The sequence below is a fragment of the Hippichthys cyanospilos genome, chromosome 19, assembly GCF_059441005.1.
Source record: "Hippichthys cyanospilos isolate Australia breed blue-spotted pipefish chromosome 19, RoL_Hcya_1.0, whole genome shotgun sequence".
NCBI classification, from domain to species: Eukaryota; Metazoa; Chordata; class Actinopteri; order Syngnathiformes; family Syngnathidae; genus Hippichthys; species Hippichthys cyanospilos.
In genome coordinates, this window is record NC_142387.1 from 12,619,430 (window position 1) to 12,646,320 (window position 26,891).

The window sequence follows — 26,891 nt, forward strand, 5'->3', positions numbered from 1 at the left end:
TTGGCGACAACTCTTGTTTTTTTTTTTTTTTACTGTAATTAAATGAATTGGAAAAACATTCATTTTAAATCAACAAATGACAGGAAAAACTACAGATAGTGGGACTATGACTTTAAATGCTCAATATGTCCCGGATGTAGCCCCCTGGCCACACTTTGCACACCCCTAAAGGAGCAAGCAGCAATTGAAATTTCACCAGCGACACTTTCCCTGTCGCTTCCAGATCCCCTCCTCCCTCGCTTCCTTCTTTCTTTCTTTCAGTGCCAGCCATGACCCGAGCTGGCTGCCAAAGCCGCGGATTCCCGGGCCAAACTCGAGCAGGGATCAAATGGCCTGAGCGCCGCGGGGGCTCCTTCCAAATGTCACATTCGTTTGAAGCGGGTGGGACGCAGCTTCCCGTTGCTCGGGCCGCCCAAAGGGACCCAAAAAAAAAAAAAAAAAAGTCTTTAAAGCTATTTTGCTTTTTAGTCGAGACACCTGTAGTTAAAAAAAAGGAAAACGAGCAGAACTGGCAGAATTGGACATGCAATGACTGGAATGCTTCCATCACACGACGGGCAAGCGGTGATTTCATTGCATGCAATGGGGAAATCGGGGGGCGGTTGCGGAGGAGGCCATTTTGGAAATCGGAACTTGGCAGCGCAACTAATTAGTCCAAGTTACTAACGGATTTGAATGTCTTAACCTTGTGACCTTGGGTTGAGTCAAGGAGTGGACCATGCTCATAACAGGTTTTGCTTCAATCATTGTTTTTGACAACTGATAAATGTTTTTGAGATGAAAATGGACTCAAATATTTTTTAGCCCTCTATGAAAGCACAGATTATCATTGTGATAAATACTGTATGGAGTATATGTTGAGTAGTAGGTGGGAAAAAAACCCCAATAAAAAACACAATATGTGTAATAAAATAGGATAGAATTTCCAAATAAGTATGTGACTTTTCCTAGACAACACTCCCTTTCTTTTTTTTTTGATTTTGGGTACTAACAATGTAATTTTGCTGATATTCTGGTAGTTTTTAGTTGACTTAAACTCAGAACCTCTCAAGCATGAACCTGAACTTGAGGGTGATGTTATTGAAACAAAATTGGGAATAAAAAACAAAACACAAATAGTTAAGCTATCAAAATCAGAGAGTGTAACCGGAACCGAAAACTACAACAGAAGACAACAACAAAAAACTGACCTGTTCAGCTTGATCGTAGCCGACGTCCGGTTTCTCGGTTTTGACAAGCGGGTGCTTGCCGCCTTCCACCTTAACCTCGCCGGGCTCCAGCTTGGGCGCCTTGTCCTTCAGGCCGCCGTCGTCTTTGTCCAGTAGGTAGCGCAACAGAGCGTTGTCCTTCTTCTTGGGGCTGAGGGGCTCCTGCTTGGGGGCGCCATCCGCTCCGGCGGTCACCTGACCTTGCTCCTGGCCCAGCTCCTTCCCGGTAGCCTCGGCGGTGAGCTTGGCCAGGTCCACGGGAGACGTGCTGTTCTGGAGCAACTGGTGCAGGATCTTGTGTTTCTCCTTGAGGGACGTGGCATGCGCGGTGGCCCCGGGGAGCCCGCCGCGGACCCCGGCCCCGTCCTTCCCCTCGGCCCCCGCGTTGGGGGACAGGGGCGTCTCCAGGGGCTCCGGTTTGGTGGTGAGGAGCTGCAGAAGCTTGGTGTGGCCCTTGCTGTCGTGAAGACGGGCGTGGGCCTCGTCCTCGCGCTCGTCTTTCACGTCGGCCGGGTCGTTCTCCGTCGGGTGTCCGCCCTGCCCCGCTTCGAAGGAGTCGGTCGAAGCCGGCGCCGACCTCGGCATGGGATGAGCGCCCGATCCCGGCGGGACGCTCGCCGGGGAGCCTATCCTCCGATCCGGAGAACCCAGCGTGTGCCCGTGGGCGACTCCGTGACACTCGCTGAGGGCCTGCAGGGCTGACAGTGAACTGCTGGTGTAGCTGTTGCTATGGCCGCCCGGCGCCGCGCCGCCACCGCCGCCGCCCATCCCCACCGGGGAGGGAGAGTGGAGGCCGACTCGCGGGCTTCCCGCCCCGCCGGGGCTGCCGCGATGCCTGGGGGAGAGCATGCAGTTCTGTTGTGGCGGATGCGGGCCGCCCACAGGGCTGGGGCTGGCGCGGGAAGGACTGTTCATTCTCCAGTTCTGGCCCTGCTGCTGCGGCGGCGGCGGCTGCATCCCGCTCGCGTGGCCGTGCGGCGGCGGACAGCCGTAGCGGTAGCCCTGCATGTGTCCCCCCATGGCCGCCTGCTCCCTGGGGCCGGCGGGGCCCGGCGGAGAGAAATGCGTGCTGTTGCTGACGTCTTGGCCTTGAGGTCCGGCGCCTGGCAAGCTGCCCGGGGTTGGGGGAGTCATAGAGGGGGTGGAGGGGTTGATGGGCTTGGGAGCCATGCCCGTGGCCTGGGCGGCGGGACCCATCTCCTGGCCCATGCCGCACACCGTCTGCTCCCTGGAGGTCAAACGACAAAATGAACCGGCGTTTATGCAAGTTCAAAGCAGCCGGCAGGATATGCGCTCCTCTGTTTTGAATCAGCGCCACATACAAACTGCTAGCTCACGAGATTAAAACAACATTTATATCATACATTTGCATGCTAAATTGTTCATTTTCTCGCCGTCTGCTTGATCAAAATAAAACTGGAAAATCTATAATTGGGAATGACTTTATATTCAAAATTTTGTCAAAGTCTCATCTTAAGGAAAGGTCAGTTGTTTCACATTCTAACCATAATTTATTGTTAAGCTAATGGATAATTCTTTACTAGCAAATTTTGTGATCCATTTGAAAGTTTTTTTAAGACTGTAGTACGCTTATCAGAATCGCCCCTCCATCAGAATCTCTACAACCTCGCTTTCCGAGAATGCGAAAGAGTTGTTAGTTCGCCACCAAGTAGATGTTGCAGCTTTAGGACGTACCTCTGTAGAACGTGCAGCGACATGTAAAGCTGAGGCTCGTTGGTGGCGTGGGAGCGAACCAGTTTGCTCTTGGTGTGGGCCGACACGATGGTTCCGTCCGAGAGGGAGAAGCGATAAATGGGGCTGAAAGCCTGGCCATGGCGAAGCACTAAAAAAAAAAAAAAAAAAAAAAAAGTATAGTATCCTTAGGATGAAGATAAACATCCCCGCCGAGGGTTACTCACCTTCTTGCTGATGGCGTTTGGCGAAGGACATCTCGCCATCGTTTTGCAGGTGAAAACGTTGGATGCACCGCCGCACCAGGTCCTCCCAGCCCGGCTTCATGGAGGCCCGCAGCAGGCTGGTATCCAGCGAGGTTATCTTGCCTTCAAAACAGAAAACGTTTTATTCGGAATGTGATACAAATTCTTTTCAAACACACGCCAGCACGAGAAAGTCCATTTACTATTCTTCCCATTGCTGATTTCTAATAATTTGCCAATATATATATATATATATATATATATATATATATATACACACACACACACACACACACACACACACGAATATACATACATACACCAGTATCGAGTTCCACCGTGAGTACCGATACCTTGAAATAAGGACAGTTAGGAGGCCAATACCCGCCTATTTGTAATGTCAGTAAACACCACAAGCGTCAAGTCAAAAGCCACAAAATTAGGTACACCTGGTCCACTCTAATTCGCTTCGAGTGAGAAACCAGGCCACGCCATCTGTCAGGCTAATGGATCTCGTTAAGACTGCGCTTGTGCGCTGTAATTGGACTAGCGCGTTAGCGCCGACGCGGGTCTTGCGGATGGGAGGTCCGCCTCGCGCTCCTGACGTCGTGCTTTGCGGGTACCTTGTAGGTCTTGGCGTGTGGTGAAGCTCTCGTGCGTGGGCATCATGGGCCTCTCCTTCATGGGAACCCGGCGAGCTACGCAGATCAGGCACGACTGGAAATCTGAGGGCGGGAGAAAGAAGCCAGAGATGAGGAGGAGGAAGGGGGAGGATGATGGAGAGATGGGGGGGGGGGGACAAGAAAATGAAACGCAAGTTATTCCCAGGCAGAATCATTAATAGGGTTATTAATGAGGACGGGGAGCAGGGCGCACCCCCCCGCCGCCCCTCGTCTTTCATGAGGAGCGGCAGCTACGCTTGGCGAGGGAAGCGATGACCTTTGAGAGTCCGAATCGGTTTGAGTGGAATTATGCACTAATACATATTTGCATTCATGCATTAATATATATTTTGAAAAGCCTTGTAAATAAGCCAAAAACAAGGCAAGTGTCTTTAAAAAAAAGAAAATTGTATGCGACGTGTTCTCAAATTACCGTCGCCTTCCTCCTTGATGGACTTGGGCTCGGACACGGCGAAGCACTGCATGGTCTCGTACTTCTGCTGCTGCTGCGGCTCGTGCTCGTGCGCCTGCTCCGGGCTCTCGCTGTGCGGGTTGACTAGCATGCGGCAGTTGAAGGTGTGGCTGTTGCGCCTCGGACCCTCGCTGGACCACGGCACGCCGTTCACTGCCGGAAAGGCGAACAAGTTGCATTCAGGGGCAATCCGAAAGCCCTGATTACTTAGTTATGTAGGCAACTTCTGACCTGAGGTAAGGGGCGGGACTTGATTATCGGAGCCAATATCTGGCATTTTGATGGCCATTTTCAGCAGTAAAAACATATTTGTAATTAATTTGACAATTAATTTTTTGCAATTAATATCTTTAAAACTCATATTTTTACTTTTGCTTTCAACTGAAAATTACATCACATGTGCAAAAGGCTGGCTCACCTGTTTTCTGGGTTTATTAGCTGAGTCCTGATTGGTCAGTCTTTATGAGCCAAACACCAGGTGGGTGTTTGGCTCATAAACCACCAGTTTTGGCTTTATTTCTTATTTTGAGACCAGTATTGCCCAATTTACTATAAATTAATATTCAAATAAAATGAAGGAGGGGAGATATTACCCGTCAATCTATGTTACATAAGAGCTAACGAGTAAAATGTTACTTTGGTACCGTTTTCAACCTGCAAGCTGAGCTCTGATTGGCTGGTCTTTTTTAGTCAAACAGTTAAGTGGCCAAATGTGTGTGTTGAAGTATTAATTGTTCATTAAAAATAATGCATTCTTCAGATTAATTACAGAAAAATATATGACCGTTTTAGTGTTTAAAATGGCTAAGTGAACTAAGAATTTTTCTATTATTATTTTGAGGCAAGTATTCCCCATTTTACTATAAATCAATATTAGCTACATTCAAATACGATGCAGGTGGTGAGATATTACTCTTCAATCAACATACCAGCTAATCATTATTTGGATAAATCCTTCAGCGTCATCCATAATAAATCAAAGTGCATGCGTGAGATTTTGTTTACTCATTCGCCGCCAGCCCGGTGAAGATGGATCTTTGACGTCTTTTGCCGTCAATGGCAGTGAATGAGTTAAAGAATAAAAACTACAAAGCGCGCAGTCCAAACATATGCATCTCCTCGAAACTGCACAAACGACTCGCTCCACTCGAGTAAAGTCGCGTCCCACTCCATCTGCTGATCTCATTCGCCGCATTGATGATAATCTCCCAGTTATCTGGGACACAGCCCCGTGCTTGATGCTTTTTTTTTCCCCTCCTTCTTCCTGGGTGCTTCTTCTTCTCCTCCTCGCCATTCGTTCTCCCGCCCAGATGGCCGGGCACTCGTCAGACCTCAATCCCGAGCGCCGAGAGGGGGGGGGGGGGGGGGGACTGACATAGATTGGAAAATCACCTCCGGCGGTTGATTAGCGGCGAAAAGAAGCCGACGTCAAATGCTAAGAGGTAAATGTAAGTTGGAGCATTTCCGCGCTTTTGGTAATCGTATGCTTAGGCTCACCGAGAGATTTGGGCAGCAGGTTCTTGATGAACTCGGCGTGGTCGCCCACGTGCAGCACGCTGTAGACGCTGGTGTTCATCAGCTCCTCCTGGTTGTAGTGCAGGTACTGCGTCACGTTCTCCGACACAAACACGATGTTGCCCTCCATGTTCACCACGAAAAAGAAGCCGTCCAAAGCCTGCGTGGCACGACCATCACAAAAGACATTTATTTCCCAAACAAAAAACATTCGATTTCCCCAAATGAAACAAATATCTTCATAATATTACATTTAATCTTGTGATATTTGTTTACTAGCATTGGAAAATTCAGATTGTCTCCTCTACTTTTTTGAGTTCTCTCCCTCCACTCTTATAACTGCAACTATCTTCTAGAGTTGGAGAGTACCGATGCAAAGTATCGTACAGAAACTAAAATTGCTATTAATTTCATGCAATTTTAAATTTAAATGCTTTATTAGAAGATGTAGGTCTCTCTTTTAAATGATCTGTTGTTTTTAATGGGAAATTTTGCGCATCAAAGGTATTAGTGGTATTGGTGTTTGGTATTGGCGACTACTTGGATACTCGTACCGGTCTGAAAAAGTGGTATCAAACATCCCTACAATCTTCAAAGAATTTGTGATTATACTTTGATTAATTACAATGTTCTTCACTCAAGGGATGACCATTTTCTTGTGATGTTACGTAATTGAAACATAAGGATGATATAATAAAATGACTTTTTGTTCAGGTAAAATTATTATTCTTATACTACAACTAGAGACGGGTGAGCATAGAGTACTCATCAACGTCTTAGATACCAGCCACGATACTGGACATGAAGAAAATCAGAGTAAATCCTCCTTGGCGGTTTACTATGACAGTTTGACCCATGGGGTAAATATTCACATAAAAAAAAAAAAAAAAAAAAGGTTTTGTTGACAATTTTTTTGGGGCATTTTATATGAAATTTTACACATCAGAAGTACTAGAGGTTGTGGACTCTCACTTGGTGGCAGTGAGTACTCAAAGAGTGAATATTGGTATCGGTTAGAAAGTAAGTGGTATAACTGTTAAAAAAAAAATGGCAGACTGCCTACGATTATCCCAATAATATACAAATGACGGTCTCCCGTCAAGACACCATTGGCTCAATATGGTGATTGTTGATTGTTTCTTCATCCACGTCCAATTGCTCATATCTGTGCTTGTTTGGTAATCATCCACCATATAGACAAAGCACAAGCTGTACCAATATGGCGGCACAATTGCACAATGCCGCCGTGTCCATCCATCACTCTTTCGGTATAAAAGCATGAAAGCAGTGAATGAAAAAGAGGAAGAGAAGCGCTTAATTGAAAGTACACAGCCCCGGGTCAGCCATTACGCACAAGATGGTGGCAATTAGGCCATCAAATCACCCATAGCCTGTTGGGAGAGGGGAAAAAAAAAAAAAAATCTGGGGCTGGTTAATCTGAGGTGTTTCCTCTTGCACCTCAGTGATGAGGATAATCACCATGAGAGTAATTGCTTTGTATGAGCGTCCGTGCCTTTTGCATGCGTGAAAACGCGTGCGGACGCTTCACAAACTAGAGCGGCGACCGACATCATCCATCGCGGGCATGCTAAGTGCATTCCGTGTGAAGAAAGGCCACGCGCCGGACAAGTAGGGCACATGGAAACGGGGCGAGCCTCCTTGCAGACAGCGCTTGCCTTGCGTAACGTTGGGGAGGGGGGGGCAATATGCTAATGAGCAATGCTCTGGTTTCAGAAGACCACTGTCACACTTTAGTGTTACTTGGAAAATTCAAGAAAATTGTGAGTAGGGGTCATCTGACAAGCACATAGTTGAAATATTGCATGAAAAAAGCCCATGATAGATCCAAAAGATCTGCAACTCTTGTGAGGACAAGCGCCTAAGAAAATGGATGGATGGATGCTATTACTCGACAAAAAGCTGGAAAAAAACAGTTGCATTATGAAAAAAAGTTAGATAATAAGATGTATAATGAGGAGGCATTTTTATAACCAGAAAGTACCTTATAATGGGAATAAAAAGATAAATACGAGAAAACAGACAAAGTTACTATTTGCATGGCAAAAACCCATTTTATATATATATATATATATATATATATATATATATATATATATATATATATATATATAAAACAATTCTGGGAAAAGGGTTGTCTGGTGACAATGAGGTAAAAAAAATAAAAATAAAGAACATTAGTTGGATTCTAACCCGAATAAGTGGGATTTTTTCAGAATTTTTTTATGATCTTGAAAAAAAAGTCAAAAGTGTATTATGAGAAGTTATTTTACACGCAAAAAATACTTTATCGTAGGATAAAAAGTTACTTTAACACACAAAATACTTTATCATGGGAGATATATGTCATTTCAAGGAAAAACTGCTTTTAGGATGAAGGTTGATTATTACAAAAAAGATGCATTATGAGAAAAAAATTGTCAGTTCCAAGATTTTTTAAATGATCATCACTAATACTACTAATATTTACTTATAATATTTACGAATATTACAACGTATTATTAGAAATAAATGGCATTAAATAAAATGGCAAAAAAAAGTATGTATGGATGTATTACGATGAAGAAAAAATTACATCATGGCGAAAAAAACAAAAAAGTATATTTCTCCGTATTGCCGTTTTTCTGCATTTAGTTGAAAGTATGTCAGGCGCGGCATGAGCGTGGCGGGTGCTCCTCTGGCCCATACGCTTCTCTCAGCGCATCCTTCAAATGAACGCCGGCTATATTTAGCCCGCCCGCGATTCAGCGTGTCGATTTGGTGACGCCGAACCGGGCGAGCTAAAAATAGCCCTCAATGAGACATATCCGAAGGCCGACACGAGCGACTAGTGAAATCGAAGAGAGGGCGAGACAAAGGTTGGCGGAAGGGACCGATTCACTCCGGCGGGCTGTTGCCTTCTTTGCCGTTTACACGCAAAGCGCTCGGGTGCCAACGGGAGGGCGAGAAATGAGACGGCGTACACCTCAACGCCATTTACGGCGTCTCCGCGGGCGGCTTTGAAATGTATAGCGATAGTGGATTCAATTAAGGAGCGCATTGTCCATCCCCCACCTCCAGCATCATGGGTCCCAAGGCATCTTTGTCAATCACGCTCTGGCCCGTCGACGAAACGTCCGCCTTCTGCACCTCCTCCTCGTTGGCGGCAGCCGCTTTCTCTGTGTGGATGAAGGAGGAATATTGAGGAAAAAAAAAAAAAAAAGCGTAGATAGATGTAATAAGTTGCTATTTTTAGGGATATTTCTTTCAAGTCAGGCCAGTCAAAAAATGATACGGTTTGGACACTTATGGATTTACATTTATGACCTTTTCTATTGCAGGTTGCTATTTTTCTTCATATTTGTCCTAATTCCAAGTCATACCCGACAATTAAAAATGTACCAAAATGTGCAAATACAATTTTCTCGATAAGTGCATTGGATAGGAAGTTTAGTCTCTTGAAAGACATATAAATATGTCTTTCATTTTCCTAATTCCAAGCCATACCGGACCATTAGAAATGTACCAAAATGTGCAAATTCAATTTTCTCGGTAATTGATGGTGCACTTTTTCTGTGCACCAACTCCCAAAAACTGTAAAAAAAAAAAAAAAGTTTTTGGAAGCGCTCCGCTTGACCGACCTTTGACCATTTAAAGCTTAAAAAGGGACAGAAGACAGACAGTACGTACTGTCTTTTTTTTCAGGCCTTCTTTTACCCTTATATTAAAAAAAGAAATACAGTAGTGTAACTAAATAAGCATATTGAATTGTAACTCTCGACTCTGTAAAGACATCTAAATATGTCTTTGGGATTTTCAGACCTACTTTTACCCTAATATTAAAAAAAAAAGTAGTGGAACTAGATAAGTGCATTGGATTGGAAGTTTAGTATCTGTAAAGACGTATAAATATGCCTGGGATTTTCAGACAAAAAAAAAAAAAAAAAAGTAGAGTAACTAAATAAGTTCGCTGAATTGGATCTCCAGATTCTGCAATTGGGATTTTCAGGCCCTCCTTTTCCCTAATATATACATATATAAAAAAAGTAGTGTAACTAAATAAGTACCCTGGATTGGAAGGCTAGACAATAAAAATGTATAAATTCGTTTTGGGGATTTTCAGACTTTTTTAAGTTAATATTAAAAAAAAAAAAAAAAAATTGTGTAACTCAATAAGTAGAATTGAATGAACATCGTGTGCCATGTACATGGGTTATGTACAGAAATAATCATGACTGCGTTTAATGATAAGGTGTGCTGCATGGTGCGGAATACACTTTAAAAAAAAAAAAAAAAAAAAAAAAAAGTTCAACCTGTACTTCACAGATTTTGGTTACGACACGTATTGCTGGGAACATAAAGCTCGCGATAAAAAAAAAGGGAACATTGTATTACTAAGAGAAAACAGTTGTAATTTTAAGACAATGGAATTTTCTGAAATAAAGTCATAGACGAACACAATCGACGCCCGAAAGATGGGGGGAAAAAATCCCCACCGGAGCTTAAATTTGCGCGTAAGCGAAGCGCCGCTTTCCACGCCGAGCTTGCGCAAGACCGCACAAACCCGCCCGTTCTTCTCTCGACCCGTTAATGATGTTTGCGTCGGCCGGACCTCTCCCGGCCCGGCGGGGGGCCGCGCCGGGACTCTGCTGCGCCCCCCCCCGACCCCGCCGTGTTATACGGAGCCATCACTCAATGTCAGCTCGGCCCCTGGCAAGAAGAAGCGCTCCTCACACGGAGGGAGGAACCCGTGAAGAAAGTGGCCTCTCCCGGGACGGATAAACATAATGGGCAAACAAGCCGGCCGGCTATCTGGGCTAATGAAGGCGACGAGTGTTGCAGCCGACAAGCGGCGGCAGTGTTAAGAAAGCTGTAAAAAGTGCCACGCCTTTAGGCCACCTCAAAAGATAGCGCATTGTTGACCAATACGCGACTTCACTTTCATCACCAGGAATTTATGTTGGAAATATGTGGAACCCATAGTAAACAGAACTATTTACTATTTACTTCTTTTCCTGAAGATATACAACCAATTGGAAAAGCTGTTACCATTTTTGTCGCGGAAAAGGAAAGATTTAATCTAGTAATCTAGTTTAATCACGCAAGTTATTTTTTCCCCCTCTCTTAACGCAACTTTGTTCTCCTATTACGAATCTCTGTGCACAAATTCAACTTTTTACCAGACGGTCAATTCAGAATTCATCAACACAATATTATGTTTTTAATCATTTTACAACCTGTAATGTAAATTCATATACGGTACCCCTTTGAGTTACCATCCCAAAAATATTGGCAGTAATCGAAATCCGTGACAGAGATTTTTTTTTTTGCTTTAATTCCTTTTAGTTTGTTTTAAAATAAATATATATACAGTATCTAATAGGTTCATATGTATATATATATATATATATATATATATATATATATATATATATATATACAGTATAATAGGTTAATAATATGTGTATATATATATATATATATATATATATATATATATATATATATATATATATATATATATATATATATATATACATATATACAGTATAATAGGTTAATAATTTTATATATATATATATATATATATATATATATATATATATATACACACACACACACATATTTATTATACACATCTATACAGTATATAATAGGCTAATAATTTATATATATATATATATATATATATATATATATATATATATATATATATATATATATATATATATATATATGTGTATATAGAGAGCGAGAGAGAGAGAGAGAGAGAGAGAGAGAGAGTGTGTGTGTGTGTGTGTGTGCGTGTGGTCAAGTCAGGAGGAAATATCAAGAAAGATAGAGACTTACACCTGCAACAGGTATAAATTAAAATCGATGTAATAGATTGAATTACGACTGGTGTGACATAAAATGAAGAAAAACTGCGAGAAAAATAGTGACGTAAACCTGTAATAGAAAAAAATTATGGTCATAAATAAAAATCTGCTCGCGAAGCCGTAATAAACAAACCACGATGTAGCGAGGGAGCGTTGTATTCCATTCAGGTGAGAGTGCAACTTTTTCTCTTAGCTGTACGGAGTTCCCCCATTTATCGCAAAGGTTGCGTTTCCCAAAAAAACCTACAGGAACCTAAATGTATTTATTTGTTTTATGATGTAAACCTGCTATCGAAAAAGTTGACATCACTGTAAATGAAAGTTTTGAGAACCTTGACAAAAAAAAAGTTGATAAAAATAGTGCAGATGAGCAGAAATTTCCTGACTATTAAAGAAAAAAAAGGTCATAAAAAGTCTGCACATTGTGTGGCTTTCCTGTCCAAATACTGTTGCCTAACGGCGCCTGAAATTTGGCAGCTCGTCACATGACGTTTGAGGCCGATTCTCCCGTTTTCTATCGCGTCGCTCACGTTACATAAGCGCCCCTGTCCCATAAAGCACGATGACATCGCCGCCCGCGTATATAATTAGACCACGCCGCGGCGAGCCGGGTCTAAACTTACTCACTTTGCAGCAACACGAGAATTACAAACTATATTTGGAGCCCAAAGAATTTCTATTACTTTTGATAATTCGACAGGAAAGGCAATTTTATGGGAGATTAAATCCAAACTTAAGGATGACTTGAAAAGCAGCTCGAGTGAACATCTGGGCAAATAATCCAGCGGCGCTGATTGATGCACCTGATGTTCTCCGGCTAGCATAATGAGGACGAGCGCTATAGAAAACGGACGGGGGGGGGGGCACCCTTCGGCGCGCGTACCTTGCTCCTTGATTTGCCGGATCTGCTTGACCGTCTCCTTCAGGATGGCGCATTTGTCGGGCTTGACGTTGAAGTTGTCGATGTCGTTGAAGTTGGCGAAGATCAGCTCGGCCAGCTCCTCGATGTACTTGTTCTCGTGCTCGCGGTTGCGTTTCTCGTTGCTACGCTTGGGACTGGCCGCAAACAAACGCATTTTTCAGAAATTGCCCGTAAAGGTGTGGTAGATAAATGTACGTGCCAAAAAATGGACAGCTAAATTATTCATCGGCGCAAATTTGCTACAATTTGCGAAAAAAACAACAAAACATATATTTTCTGTTCTCTAAATAATTAACAAAAATGTAGCTCCAGAACTCTTTTTTTAATTTTCAATAGGCTAATTAATTTGCTACAATTTGCGAAAAAAACAACATCAAAACATCTGTTCTCTAAGTAATCCAAAAAAATGCAACACATAGAATTATTTTTTTAAATTTTCAATAGGCTAATTAATTTGCTACAATTTGCGAAAAAAACAACAATAAAACATATTTTCTGTTTTCTAAATAATCAACAAAAATATAGCTCCAGAATTTTTTTTTTTTAATTTTCAATAGGTTAATTAATTTGCGAGATTTGCGAAAAACAACAACAAAACATTTTCTGTTCTCTAAATAATCAACAAAAATGTAGCTCCAGAACTCTTTTTTTAAATTTTCAATAGGCTAATTAATTTGCTACAATTTGCAAAAAAAAAAAAAAAAACAACAACAAAACTTCTGTTCTCTAAATAATCCCAAAAAATGCAACACAAAGAATTTTTTTTGTAATTTTCAATAGGCTAATTAATTTGCTACAATTGGCAAAAAAACAACAAAACACCTGTTCTCTAAATAATAAAAAATGCAACACATAGAATTATTTTTTAAATGTTCAATAGGCTAATTAATTTGCTACAATTTGCGAAAAAACAACAATAAAACATATTTTCTGTTTTCTAAATAATCAACAAAAATATAGCTCCAGAATTTTTTTTTTTTAATTTTCAATAGGTTAATTAATTTGCGAGATTTGCGAAAAACAACAACAAAACATTTTCTGTTCTCTAAATAATCAACAAAAATGTAGCTCCAGAACTCTTTTTTTAAATTTTCAATAGGCTAATTAATTTGCTACAATTTGCAAAAAAAAAAAAAAAACAACAACAAAACTTCTGTTCTCTAAATAATCCCAAAAAATGCAACACATAGAATTTTTTTTGTAATTTTCAATAGGCTAATTAATTTGCTACAATTGGCAAAAAAACAACAAAACACCTGTTCTCTAAATAATAAAAAATGCAACACATAGAATTATTTTTTAAATTTTCAATAGGCTAATTAATTTGCTACAATTTGCGAAAAAACAACAATTTCGGTTACTAATTCAAAACAATCATATTATAAACAAAAAGTATTCCCAATAGCGTTACTAGCATGTACAGCCTTACCTGGGTCCAAGAAGTTCAGCGGAACATTCTTTACGTTTCCGCGACTCTGCCCTGGCAGGGTCGGACGAGTTTTCCCCGATGCCGCTCATCCTCAATGCATATCAGCCTCTGTAAAAAAAAAAGAAAAAAAGACAAAAATTAACCTGCAAGTTAAGTAGAAGCACCTGTGGCTGAAGCCAAACTGTGACAGTGTTTTTACTTTCTGGACCTGATTTTCCCAACTCTGCCACCAGTGGGGGATTTTCCACTCTGGGCAGATTACTGTTGTGTTGGTGCAGTATTCTAACAATTCGAGTTTGTTGGTGCTATGTTGCAAATATGTTGGCGCTGCACTAATTTCTAAACAAGCAGGCGTGTTCAATCTGTGTTGAAGCTGTATCTGTACAGTGTGACAATTATAAAAATTGCATATACCATCTTTCAATGTGCTTATGAAAAACCTGCAGCTTATTGTCTGGTGCGACCAATACGTGATCAAAATTTTCTGATTTTCTGTCAAACTTTTGTTGGTGCGTTTTATATATCAGTGCGGCTTATCGTCTGAAAAATACGGTTCCATAAAACCAGTAACCTGAGCATGTCTTAAACAGGAACTTGATCTGCTTTCGTGATCTTTGGCTACTTTGGCAAACCCCCCCAAAATCCATCTCGTATACTGAGGAGCCCCTAAACTCTCCAATCCACGGTTTAATGTTAGGAGAACAACATCTCGATGATCCCAACAAGGGAGAAAAGAAGACTTTCACTGCCAGCACACACACCGTGTTGGGATCCACTCCAGCCATGGAAACATGACAAGCGCACATGCCTGCCTGCCGACTCCTCCTCGATTACATAAGGCAGGACAGGCAGAGGAGCAGCACAATATAGAGCAGATGTAACGTTGCTTAGGAGTGAGCGAGGAGAGAGAGAGAGAGAGAGAGAGAGAGAGAGAGAGAGAGAGAGAGAGAGAGAGAGAGAGAGAGAGAGAGAGAGAGAGAAAAAAAAACAGGCTTCTGGCCTGGAGTGACCTACTTTGGAAGCAGGAAAAGGTGATTAGACACTCAACATGACAAACGACTTCAACGCCATGTTCAGCTCGTTTGTTCGGGTTTTTTTTCTTTTACTAAAGCGACCCCCCCCCCCCCCACGCCACCAGCAGCTGATGCTTTTTCTTTTAATGACGACGGGTTGTACAACTCTCTTAATAGCTTAAGAGGTGCAAGTTCTTCCTATTGGTCGCCCAAGTTACCATGGGGACTTGGGCGCTGATTGGCCGCGCCCCGTTCCGCCGGATGATTGGGCGGCTCGCCGTCTCTCCTTGACACGGCGGTAACGGCGGGTCACTGTACGTTGGAGACCGATACGAAATGGGACGAGGCACGTCTCAATGACGAGGCAGACGCACTGTCTGCGCGGGGCCCAGACTAGAAACCCCAGCGACCGGACCGCGGCGTGAGCGGATACAACTTTTTCACCTCCGATACCAATATTGCAGCCCGGAGTGCAGCCCGATACCAATATCGATCTGATATCAGCGCAAATGACACACGCTTTGGGCGGGATCCGGAATGGACCGTTAGAGCGATAACATCGGCAATTTTGGACGTAAATTGACCTAATCCCATTCTGCTTTTCGGCTAATATCCGAAGCCGATAGACGCGGGACACCCCCCACCTGCGTCAATCTAGGATGTCGGTGAAAACTTCGAAAGAAGCATCGAAATTATCAGAGCCTGATTGATGAATCCGGTTACGACACTTCGAACATTGGACATAGTTTGCCATTGATTTGGACTTTTCGCCTTTAAGTTCATTTACAACAGTTCCAATTCTGGTAAATACAATTTCATTATGACACATAAATATACACCATAACCTTGTACACTTAATCCAAGGACCTGTCAATCAAAACAAAGCAAATCGGATTTTTTTAAAGCAATGTTGAGGTGAACAAAGTAAGGAAGTTGCGCAAGAAATTGACTGTTCTTATATGGTCATTAATGAAACGTATCGGATCATGCAATGCGTTTTGAAACGGGATTTTTTTTTCGTTTGACTTTTTAGGAAAGTTAAACCAATATTTGATTGATTGCTACAGTCAAGAAGGTCAAGAAAAGCAAGCGACTGACAAATGAAATTTCAAATGACAATGAATCTATTGATTGGTTTTGAATAGCTTGGGAGAAACTCTCTGGATGTTCTTTGCTCCTGTTTTCATGGGCGCCGGAATAACCGATTATTTGAGACTGATCATTTCGTCGTTACAGTTGGCGGTGTCTTTGTTTTATCTCTTTGTGAATGCGCCACTGTGCTTGGGCGAGATCAAATCTGTGCAAAGGCGCGATCGATAATACATTTTTATTTCAGCTCAAAATTCAGCTGATATGACCGCACTAATGAAGCGAAGAAGCGTGGAAGGCGAGCTTGCTCACTCGAATGCGTAGTAAAGAAGGAGAAAAGGATGAAATGTCAATTTTTATTGCCGGAGGGGGGGTGTTATTACACACCACCCCTATGATTACGCCGGGTTTCGATTATAGAGACACGCCGGCGTACTGAACGCCCTGAAAAAAAAAAAAAAAAAGCATGTAATCCCTCTGGTCACATGACTTGTCGGGGCCATTTCGTCCCGATTCTTCTGGAAGGAAACTCTGGGGTGGTCCCAGTGGACTCGTGCCTTCTCGCTTTACATTCAAATATTTGCATGGCAGGAAAAGAAAAAAAAAAAAATAGGTGGCGAGGGCCAAAATACACAGAAAGCATGTTGGAGGAAAAGGAGAGAGTGGGGGGGGGTATCAAAAGTAACTTCAGTAAAAGTCAAACTCTCGTCAGTGCCAACAGCTGCCGTTACCTTGAAGCAGATGTTTCGACACGAGATCAGGGACGAGGGAGGCGGGTTAGAATAAGAGGAGGATCGGGATGAAAGTTCCGAAGAGACAAGCGCAACAAACTTTAACCCATTCACTGCCATTCAAGTATTTTTATTGCGCTAGCAGTCAACGACTTCATTATTCTACCTATCACTGTACATACATCGCTCGCATGTATAAAGTCCGTAATTTCCCAAGTATAGGATACCCCCGCCCCCCCCAAATAAAAAAATGAAGGCCAAAAGTGTGAGTGCGTCCTATGAAAAGTAACTTAAAAATGAGACCATTTTCTCGACAACATTGGAGGACGATTGCATCCGTCAGGAGCATTTGCCGAGTTCTAACGTACAGATTTCTACATCGGGGGGTATTCTTTTTCTTATTCTTATTCATGGTGACTACGGTAACAATTCCTTATATGGTATTACTTTGAAACTTGTAAGCACCTTCTTTGTAATAAAACAAAGAGGTGAGCGCAAGACCTTGGTGCTCTCGCCCTCTTTTGCAAAAGATCGTTTTTGACTCAGTCTTGCTTTTTCTTCAGTCTCTCATTATTGATAACTCTCGCATCATCTACCATTTTGGCGGAAGAACATTTAACTCGTTCACTGCCGTTGACGCCTGAATACATCAAAGAACCACTTTTACTGGGCTGGCAGAGAATGAGAATTTCATTTGCTCTTTTCCAAACTTTTCCTCGACCGTGTCTGACTGTTCACCGTTTCATAACTTCAGCACGACTTGCTGATCTCTGGAAACAATGCGAGTTGACAAAAACCGCTCAATTCAGTATCTTAGGACCCATACGGGACACAAAAGACAGCATTTTGGAAAATCGTCAAGTTTACTGTCAAACTAAACATTAAAATTGAAAACAACCACATTGCTTTACCTTAGAGACGTCCGCTTAGCTTAATGCTAACAGATAGGGGAAAAACTCCATTACCATGCTACAAGTTAGCATGGAGAGCCACAGTTTGGGGCACCATTGTAGTTCAAGGTCCACAGAAATCTCCTGCCGGTTTTAAGTAGAAAGCATCTACAAATTCCACAATGAAATCTTCCTTGTTTCGACCCTCAAATGTCACAAGAGCCCTGTGAGCCGATGGAGATTTTAGGAAACAAGTTTCTTCGTACAACGTTGCGGACACACTATTGCGCAACAGCGAAAATGTCAACCAAGAAGCGAAAGGAGAAGACAAGCCTTGTGGTCTTATCTGATCACCCTAAAAAGGGATTAATAGCTGTAAAAACACCAATGAGTCAAAATTACAAATAAATAATAGTTTGTTTTTTCCCTGGCTGTACTTGCTGGCATTTTGCCACACTAATAAAAGCCCCTTCCCCCATCACCATCACCATCACCTTGGTTTCAGTGCGCAGAGTCCCTCAGGCCATCGCTGCAAGACGACAACATCAGGAAAGTTCAAAGCATCTTTCACTTGTGCCACCTGAAAGACGCAAGAGAAATGAAGGTGAGTCGGCAAGTATATCATTGAAATAAGTGTGTACATCTATACGGTGTTGTGCACCTTTTTTTCCCCCATTTTGCATTAGCAGTGATCAAATTTACGGATTATTTTTTCCAAGTTTATCCCAAGGAACTGAGGTCATGTTTTTTTTTTTTTTTATTCAACAGTATGACATTTTTAACAATCCTTATTATTAATATTACAGGTTAATATTTATTGCATCAATGGCCTTTTCTTTTGTACAAGTTTGAAAGATCCAAGCGCATTTGAATGCGCCATATGTTGACCTCATGTCAGCAGCTACTTGAGACTTGGGCGTGTCGATATAATTGGACTGCGTAGAAAAAGTTAAAAAATAATTGCCTGATGAAGTTACTGTGTTACAATTGATGCGGTGTGTTTATTTTGAAGTCGTATCGGTCCATGGTATCGGGTCGCGTGGGCAGCACCCGAAATAATGACGTTTTGCAACTGATTTAGTTTATCCATTAACGGTACATTCATTTGTGTTTGTTTGGCTTGATCTTTGTTTTTTGGCGCCGCCTCTGGCCGCTGTTGATATTACATGTAGTTGTGAGGAAAGCCGATGTGACTTTCTTTGTAAGAATGTTGTCATTTATGATAATACTGTATGCTCAAAATTTGTTTGTTGATCCAAAATCTTGTGACTGTGGATAACACGCTAACTAAAATGTTAGCGCTGATTCATATACGTTTAGCTCGTTAGCATATTTGTTTGTGCCAGGTATTTCGATTGGGTATATGTTAGCATATACAAAGGTCTTGCATTAAAAACTACTCTTTTGCATCTAATTAACGCTTTGTATTGAAACGAATAGCGTTTGTAATTCAGTTATATGATTGATTTAATCAATGCAATTTGACGCCGCAGTAAAAATCTCAAGCTTTGACCCTCATTTATATGTATATGTATTTCTAGGGGTACCATCTGGTTGATGAGTCTGCTTTTTAAAATAATTCTTTGCAGCGTGTTAGCGTCAAAGTGTCTGCGGCGTCTTTTCATCTCCAGGGAGGGCTTGAAAATGACACAATTAATTAGACACATGGAGAAGTCATGTTCCCCTTTAGATAATTAGAAAATACAACTCGCGACCGATATGAGAGCTCTGCAGGGCTTTTGGATACCATTAATTGTGCCAACTAATCAAGTGACGCCTCTCGCGTAATTCTGCTTTTTCTCTACCTTCCTCTTTTCCCTTTCCTGCCAGGCGCTAAAGTTCTCATCCTGCGGAGGAATTTGCTCTGAGCTCTAAGGCCGTCACATGCTCGTGCCCGATCGGCGGATCGAGTGACAGGACAAAGAGGGGGTGTGGAAAAAAAGAAAAAAGCTGTAAATCACCATTGCGATTTTCCCCCTTGAGAGGTTGGATCAGTTATAACAGCGGTGGAAACGCTGAGGACGAGATTCCAGAAGGATTTTGAAAAAGCAGGTGGGCATAAAAAAAAAAAAAAAAGATAAGAACAATGTTTTGTTTTAAACAATGTTAGGTCTGAGAATGACTCCAAGCACATCTGGCTGCCAGGCGTACGTCCACGTCGAGGCTTTTGACACCCAGCTTGGGATAACGATGCTAATGAGCGAGCTAATCGGGTTCAGGCGGGACAAAAGTGGGGGCGGGGGGATCATACGGCAAAAAGCTGGGTCACGGCGGGGCTAAACGCCAATGCAGCGCCTTCCGAATGAGCCGCTGATGGCCTCCGATTCAATCAGAATGAAAACACCTGATCTAATTGCTCCGGATGAGTCACGCTAAAGCTTTGATTCAGATCCACAATTGAACGGCAATTGAGAGAAGATTAAATTTGAAAGAAGGAAACGCTGCAAAGATGCCTGCCCGGGGGGGCGGGGCCAAATATTCTCCATCAATGACTGGAACTGATCAATCAGTGGTTGCTTCCTGTTCAGCACGTAAAACAAAAGGGCAATAGTTGCGGTGAAATAAATTTAGAATTTAGAGTAGTGAAATAAATTTGACCAACATTACTCCTCCTTCAAAACCTCTTCCCGTTTTGGTCACGAGTGAAACCAATCTAAAAGCGGCGCAAGTCAAGGCATTCTCACCGGGCTTTTTTTCTGAGCAAATCTCTCCCCGATTTGATCACTATTGCAACTTTAGTGAAATCAAGTATGACGACATAGCTATTTCAAGCTGAATTTTCTCAATTGGATCACTATTGCTTAATGCAAAGTGAAATCAAGTTTTATACGGCGGGGCAAATTCTGAACACTTTTAAATTCTGGTTCCAAAATCAGAAATAATCATTCATATGGTAATCGATTCGTTGTTGCACTTCTATTCTTTTTATGACTACATTAACCAGTGTACGCTTTGCTATTACATCGCATTTTTTTTTTTCCCAAAAAAATGACAACCACCGCAGCCTGTTTTTACACAGAAAACAGATCGAGTCAGCTCAAAAGAGTAAAATAATTTATGCCACTGCAAATTTAATGTCCTTAAAATTTTGTGTTGTCTTTAATTGAAGTGGAGAGGACACCTAAAACAACCGCATAGAAATTCAAGATCCATCACCTAAATGCACAAGACAATAGCAACAACAATAAGCCCGCTGTATAAACTCCAAAATTTGTTTATGATTCTTTTGCTTTGTTTCACCGCGACAATAAAATTCAAACAAATAAATAAAATAATGGCGGTTCAGAGAGTAACTGTGCCTACCACGCTGTTATCTGCATGTGTAAACACGGAGGGGGGGCAAAAGCTCGACAAACAAGTCTTTCAGCTTTGAATTTCAACCGAACTTTGTCTCCCGGGGGCCCTGACACTCAGAGGCGCATTCTTGATAAAAGCCGGCGCTCAGATGCGCTCACTGGAAGGTATTTATAAACGCGTTGACGCCACGCCAGCGCATTTCAACGGCCGCCTCTGATGGAGACGCCGACTCGTGCCAGGTGCCGGCACATCTGTTGCTCCGATGGCAACTGCTTCGGCGGTGACCTCAGCGACAGTCGACGCCAGTTGCGAGCGCTATCAAGCCAAGTCCAACGGAATCCTTTTGATGAGAGCTAGCGTAGCATCTTCGCTCGCTGCTTCTTTTTGTCAAACGGCGCAAAAAGATGGGAGTCAAACGCTTAGCAACGCCTCAAAAAAAAAGAATGCGGAAGTCTTCGGATTTACTTGCGCGCTCTGCAACTTCTTGTCAAGCAGGCGAGAATAAAATAATATAAAACGCAACGGTGTATCACGCATCCTTCATTTTGGGGTCAAATTATGGTATTTTCTTTGTTCCTGTGTATATGTTACCGACAGTTAGGCAACAATGCAAAAACAGAATTCTCATCTTTCTACACTCTTCATATTTTTGGTATATGTTGCAGGTTAAATTAAGTGTGCTTCAGATTTCCCACATTCTATATTATACATGAAAATGAGTGCATGTTGCCTACTTTGCTGCTGCCATCTGGACAAGGTTGCTGTTCTTACTGATCACTTTTGTACAAACCAGCTGATTCTAAACACTGCAAAAAAAAAAAAAAAAAAGCCAACTATTGCTAACACTAGATGTGTACTGCAATTCTCGCTCTATAAGGCACACCCTCAATTTTAAAATTGTTTTCATATATAAGGCGCACTGCATTATAAGACGCATAGAATAGAAGCTACGGTAGTGGCTGGGGCTACGTTATGCATCTGCTAGATGGAGCTGCGCTAATGGAAATGTCAACAAAATGATCAGATAACTCTGTCAAACTTTATTAAAGAATAAAAGATGATTTGTGAAATTTACTATCTGAAGAATGTGAAAAAAGACCTCTTGATTACATTAAAAGACTGTTTCCATCAATGCTAAGATGAAACAAGTTTAAAAGAATGTAATTATGATTCTATTAAATATTACATTTACATTTTTTCATTAAATTACAACAAAAGCTTTAAAAAACTGTTTGGGGATTGCTTTTTTTTCACTAAAACCTGTGTTTTTAGTCTCATGTAAATTGCTTCAAAAGTGGGAGCATATATTTCATATCAAAAGTTCAATTCGGGTTTTACAAAAACTTTACTTGCAAAACATTTATAACTGAAATGCATAAGTACAAATTGAAGAATTTACATGGCAATTATTTTTTCATCCATCCAAAACGAAAACTCACAATGAGTAAGGCGCATCGAATTATTAGGCGCACTCTCGGCTTTTGAGAAAATGGCGGGTGCGCCTCATAGAACGGGAAATAAAATACGACAATTGTTTTAAACCGGCTCATTTAAAACACTTAAAGACGTCAATCAAAAGATTACGCGAAAGGCGCGCAACATAACAGCGAGTGCCCTGTCGCCGTGTTTGCTCTGAACTTTTTCTTTTGAACTCGCCGACCCAAGTCTGCAGACCTCAAAGCCGCGCCGGGTTCAAATTCACTCAGCATTTCTCTCGCGTATCCACGAACCAATCCATTCAATGATTTACCGACCAGTAGCAGAACTGTGAAATGGATTCTACAGCTAAAGCCTGGAGTAATACCGTGTTCTGATCTTTGTTCTCGGCAGTGCTGGTCAAATAACAATCTTTACTTCCAATGGTCAAGAAAAGATAGAGAAACAGGAAGTAGATGTTGGCCTCGTGACCGGTCGGCACCTTAACTGCAGAGTGCGCCATTTAATGCCTGTCACAGTTTGCATGGAATGAGTCCCACTTGAGGCCCGAGGCTGTACAGTGGCGGCGTGGGGGGGGGGGCATCAGCTGACACAACTACGTCACCGACTTTATTAACTCCAAAGCCGGAGATCCTCAAGAGTGGGATTGTGAAATATTTGTCCGGAGGTGCAGAGGTGGTGTCGTTACGCCGGAACGTGGCGGGGACGACGTCGCGGGGCGGGACTTGAAAACAACCGACATTGGCTGATAAGGATCTCACGCAGGAACGTGTAATTGGACCAGACAGTGGAGGGAAGGGGGCTTCCCAAAAATAATAAATACATTTAGAAAAACTCTCTCTCTCTTGCCATTTAACTCTAGGAAATCCAATGGCGGAACAAACAGGTCAGATCGACTCCGTGACTAACACTAGTTCACCTTTTGCTAACATTTTTTTGCAGTTCGGGAAATAACCTATCCTCAACGGTAGTCTTTCATTTTTATGTTCAACGCGTTTGTATTGACGCTTTACCTACTGTTAGCTTTATGCACAATTAGCACAGCTAGCTTTATGCACAATTCCAACCACTTAAATACGGTATTTTCTGTGTCGTAAGGTGCAAATAAAAGCCTTTCATTACCTCAAATATCGACGATGCGCCCTGTAAAATGTAAAATGACGCTTGACTAACAAATAATTTCCCGCTGACACGGGGATGGAATACATTCATTTGCTGGCAGCGATAAACCAATCAAAGATTACCACCAAGCCCGTACATTATGTACGCAGGCGGCGGTGAACCAATGGGAAAATATGACGTCATGCGTACGCCATGTACATTGGCGGCGATAAACCAATCAGAGAACATTACGTATTACGTACAGTACGTATGATGGGAGCGCTGAACTATTACGCAAGCGTCTTTTAACTCATTCAATGCCAGGGATGGATTTTTACACTATATTCAATCGCAGGCACAGACATTGAATGAGTTAACTATCTTTGATTGGATGTCTCCACACTTAAAATAAAATAAAAAAAACGTGAAAGTACGCAGCTGGCATTGAATGAGTTAATATAATGCGCCAGGGGTTTAGTATGGAAACAATAATTGAGATCTATTATTAGGATGCGCTGTACGGTGCAGAAATTACTGTATTTTTTTTTTTTTTTAAATGCAGTTTTATTGTTCGAGCAGAAACCGATACGAGCATTCGCTTTCAACGCCTGCCGATACCAAGCGGCGAGTGATATCTCCGACTTTTGATTTTTACAATTTCACAACCGTTCCAAAAAGAACTGTTCTGAATACTCAAACCAATCTTCAAAATTTGACTTGAAAAAGTAATTCTACAATCGTTATCATTATCATTTTTTTCCTCCTTTAATTTCTTGTTCTTCAAAGTTACTTTAAAAGGTGAGCTTTGATGCTTTGGAAATGTCGCCTCGTGAAGCACCCCGGAAAGTTTTTTTGTTCCTCCAGTAGCGGCGGTGGCAATTTGATACATTTCTATTGCACTTTGGCGTACGATCGCTGTCAAAAAGACGTATGCGTGTTTCACCAATCGCGTGAGTACGACACGACTTTGGATTCGCGGATCTGACCTTTAGCGTTGGTGGATCTGGATATGTAAATTAAGATGGCGGCGAAGCAGAAAAAATGGTCGAATTGAACGCAAACTGAAGCTTTTAATAGCTCATCGGTTTTCAATCTTAAGAATAATGTATGCGCGTTTTTAGTCATTCGCAAATCACACTTTTGTGGGCCATTTGATTGGAAAATTGGTCCTTCTGGGAAGCTTCTGTGACAGCTAGTGACCTCTGCTGGCAGGAACAAGCACTGCAGTTGATTTGGGAAAACCCTCTCCTTTCAATTGCGCTCGCGAAAGTAAATAAATTGTGTTGCGTTTGAATTGTTTTCCCATAACTACGTTTCTAAATTGCGTTGTGTCTGATCCATATTGCATTAACTTCTATCCGCAACACAAGAGCACCATCTAGAGGAGTAAAACACAATCGCAACTGCTTCACGAGGCGTCATTTTCCAATCGCTACGAGCAAAAAAAAAAAAATCCAAAAAGGATATGATTGTTTATTAATCGTGATTTCGATTTCCCAGTCCCCAATTTTTCCACAATATTTTTAAACAAGTTTTAATACCCTTCAGAAGTACTTGACAAGTTCGGATGTGCAAATAAAAATGGCGGCGACGTTATTGCTTCGCAGAGTACATTTTTCATCAAGTCCGGAATAGGACATGAGCAGACGGCGTGTTGATTTATGGATCATATTCACATGGAGCTATATCTCATTAGTGAGTATGAAGAAAGGACACCGTGAACATGCTTTGAGTTCAGCGGACCCCCTGCAGTGGCGAGGGGGAAAAAAAATCATAAAAAACGTCAAGATGGCGACGGCGCGGGTCGGCGTAGTCACACGGCTGAGTCAGCAGAGCACCGGTCAGTTTAATCCTTAAAAAAAAAAAAAAAAAAAAAGTGCACACAAACCAAACACAGCCGATAGTGACGCTTCACATTCCGGCGGCTTCGTGACGAGAGCGGGGGGGGGGGGGGGGGGGGGGGGGGGGGGGGAGCCTTGCAGCGCATACTTGCTAGCTCGGTGGGCCCTGCCGTTGTTTATTCCGCCAGGTTTTATTTTGGACCAGGCCAAGTCCGCCGGACTGGCCCAACAGAAGGCTTTTTTTTTTTTTTTTTTTGCTGGCTTGCCCTCCCCGCCTGGTGCCAAAGATTCCTCCCTGTGCCAAGCGCATGCTAGCACCCACTAGCACAAACACAATGATCATCACAACTACAACTAACACCCCCCCCCCCCCCCAAAAAAAAAAAATCCTGTTGTACAGTAACAGCTACTTTGAATGGCTTTGATGCTATTTTGTTGATTATCGGCGCCCCTTTCACACAGCTTGTGAAAATTTTCTGGATTTTTCACACGTGAAAGAGGGCCTACAATCTGTGTGTTGTGCTAGGACCTATACAAGCCCCTTTCACACTCCCAATTAGAGCGGTGAATCTCAAATGGGGGTACGAGTAACTCCGAGGGTACGTGAAAAGCACTTGAGGGCCTATGCGAGATACCCAAAGGGTTCCAGCAAATCTAGTTTCATGCTTTAATGCTTTAAAGGGATAGTGTGTAAGATTTAGGGCGTTTTTTTCATTGCAGGCAGCAGGAGGTGCTGCATTTAAAAACGGCCGCCTCCGGAGAAGTGCCACCCCCCATGTAATTTCATTTAATGATAACTCTAACTATGATTACATTTAAAACATACCGTTGGTCATTATAATCATATTAATTTTTGAAATTTACACTCATTTATTATTCCTTTTTAATGGAAGAATCTAAATCTTACACACCGTCCCTTTAAGGCAGCGCTGTTTGTCAAGTTGTTGTCAGAAGCGGGTTAAAGCTAACATCCATGCTAATGGCCTATGTGAGATACAGAAAGGGTTCCAGCAAATCTAGTTTCATGCTTTAAAGGGATAGTGTGTAAGATTTAGAGCGTTTTTTCATTGCAGGCAGCAGGAGGTGCTGCAATTCAACATGGCCGCCTCCAGAGAAGTGCCACCCTCCATGTAATATCATTTAATGATAACTAGAGCTATGATTATATTTAAAACATACCGTTGGTCATTAAAATCACATTCATTTTTGAAATTTACAATCATTTATTATTCCTTTTTAATGGAAAAATCTAAATCTTACACACCGTCCCTTTAAGGCAGCGCTGTTTGTCAAATTGTTGTCAGAAGCGGGCTAACGCTAACGTCCATGCTAATGGCTTTTAATGCCATTTAAGAGGATAAAATAGAAATACGGATATGTATAAAGCGTTTGCTTAATCCCTCAATTTCCGCGGGTTGGATTCCCGGGCCTGTTCGGACCTTCGGATGCGGCGGGCCTCCGCGCACGGTTT

At 42.1% G+C, this 26,891-nt stretch overlaps 1 protein-coding gene across 2 annotated transcripts in view; it reads right to left on the reverse strand.

The window, feature by feature from the left end:
• ncoa2 (nuclear receptor coactivator 2) overlaps nucleotides 1-26,891 on the reverse strand; it is a 43,704-nt gene that overhangs the window by 13,220 nt on the left and 3,593 nt on the right. For both annotated transcript variants that reach the window (XM_088401895.1, XM_088401894.1), the window contains exons 2-11: nucleotides 18,239-18,324; nucleotides 14,022-14,129; nucleotides 12,554-12,726; nucleotides 8,867-8,970; nucleotides 5,777-5,954; nucleotides 4,241-4,432; nucleotides 3,769-3,870; nucleotides 3,128-3,268; nucleotides 2,904-3,051; nucleotides 1,191-2,436 (exon numbers count right to left, since the gene is read on the reverse strand). In XM_088401895.1, coding sequence (XP_088258021.1) covers nucleotides 1,191-2,436; nucleotides 2,904-3,051; nucleotides 3,128-3,268; nucleotides 3,769-3,870; nucleotides 4,241-4,432; nucleotides 5,777-5,954; nucleotides 8,867-8,970; nucleotides 12,554-12,726; nucleotides 14,022-14,110 — 2,373 coding nt within the window. In that variant the 5' untranslated portion in view covers nucleotides 14,111-14,129; nucleotides 18,239-18,324. The remainder of the gene's footprint in view (nucleotides 1-1,190; nucleotides 2,437-2,903; nucleotides 3,052-3,127; nucleotides 3,269-3,768; nucleotides 3,871-4,240; nucleotides 4,433-5,776; nucleotides 5,955-8,866; nucleotides 8,971-12,553; nucleotides 12,727-14,021; nucleotides 14,130-18,238; nucleotides 18,325-26,891) is intronic.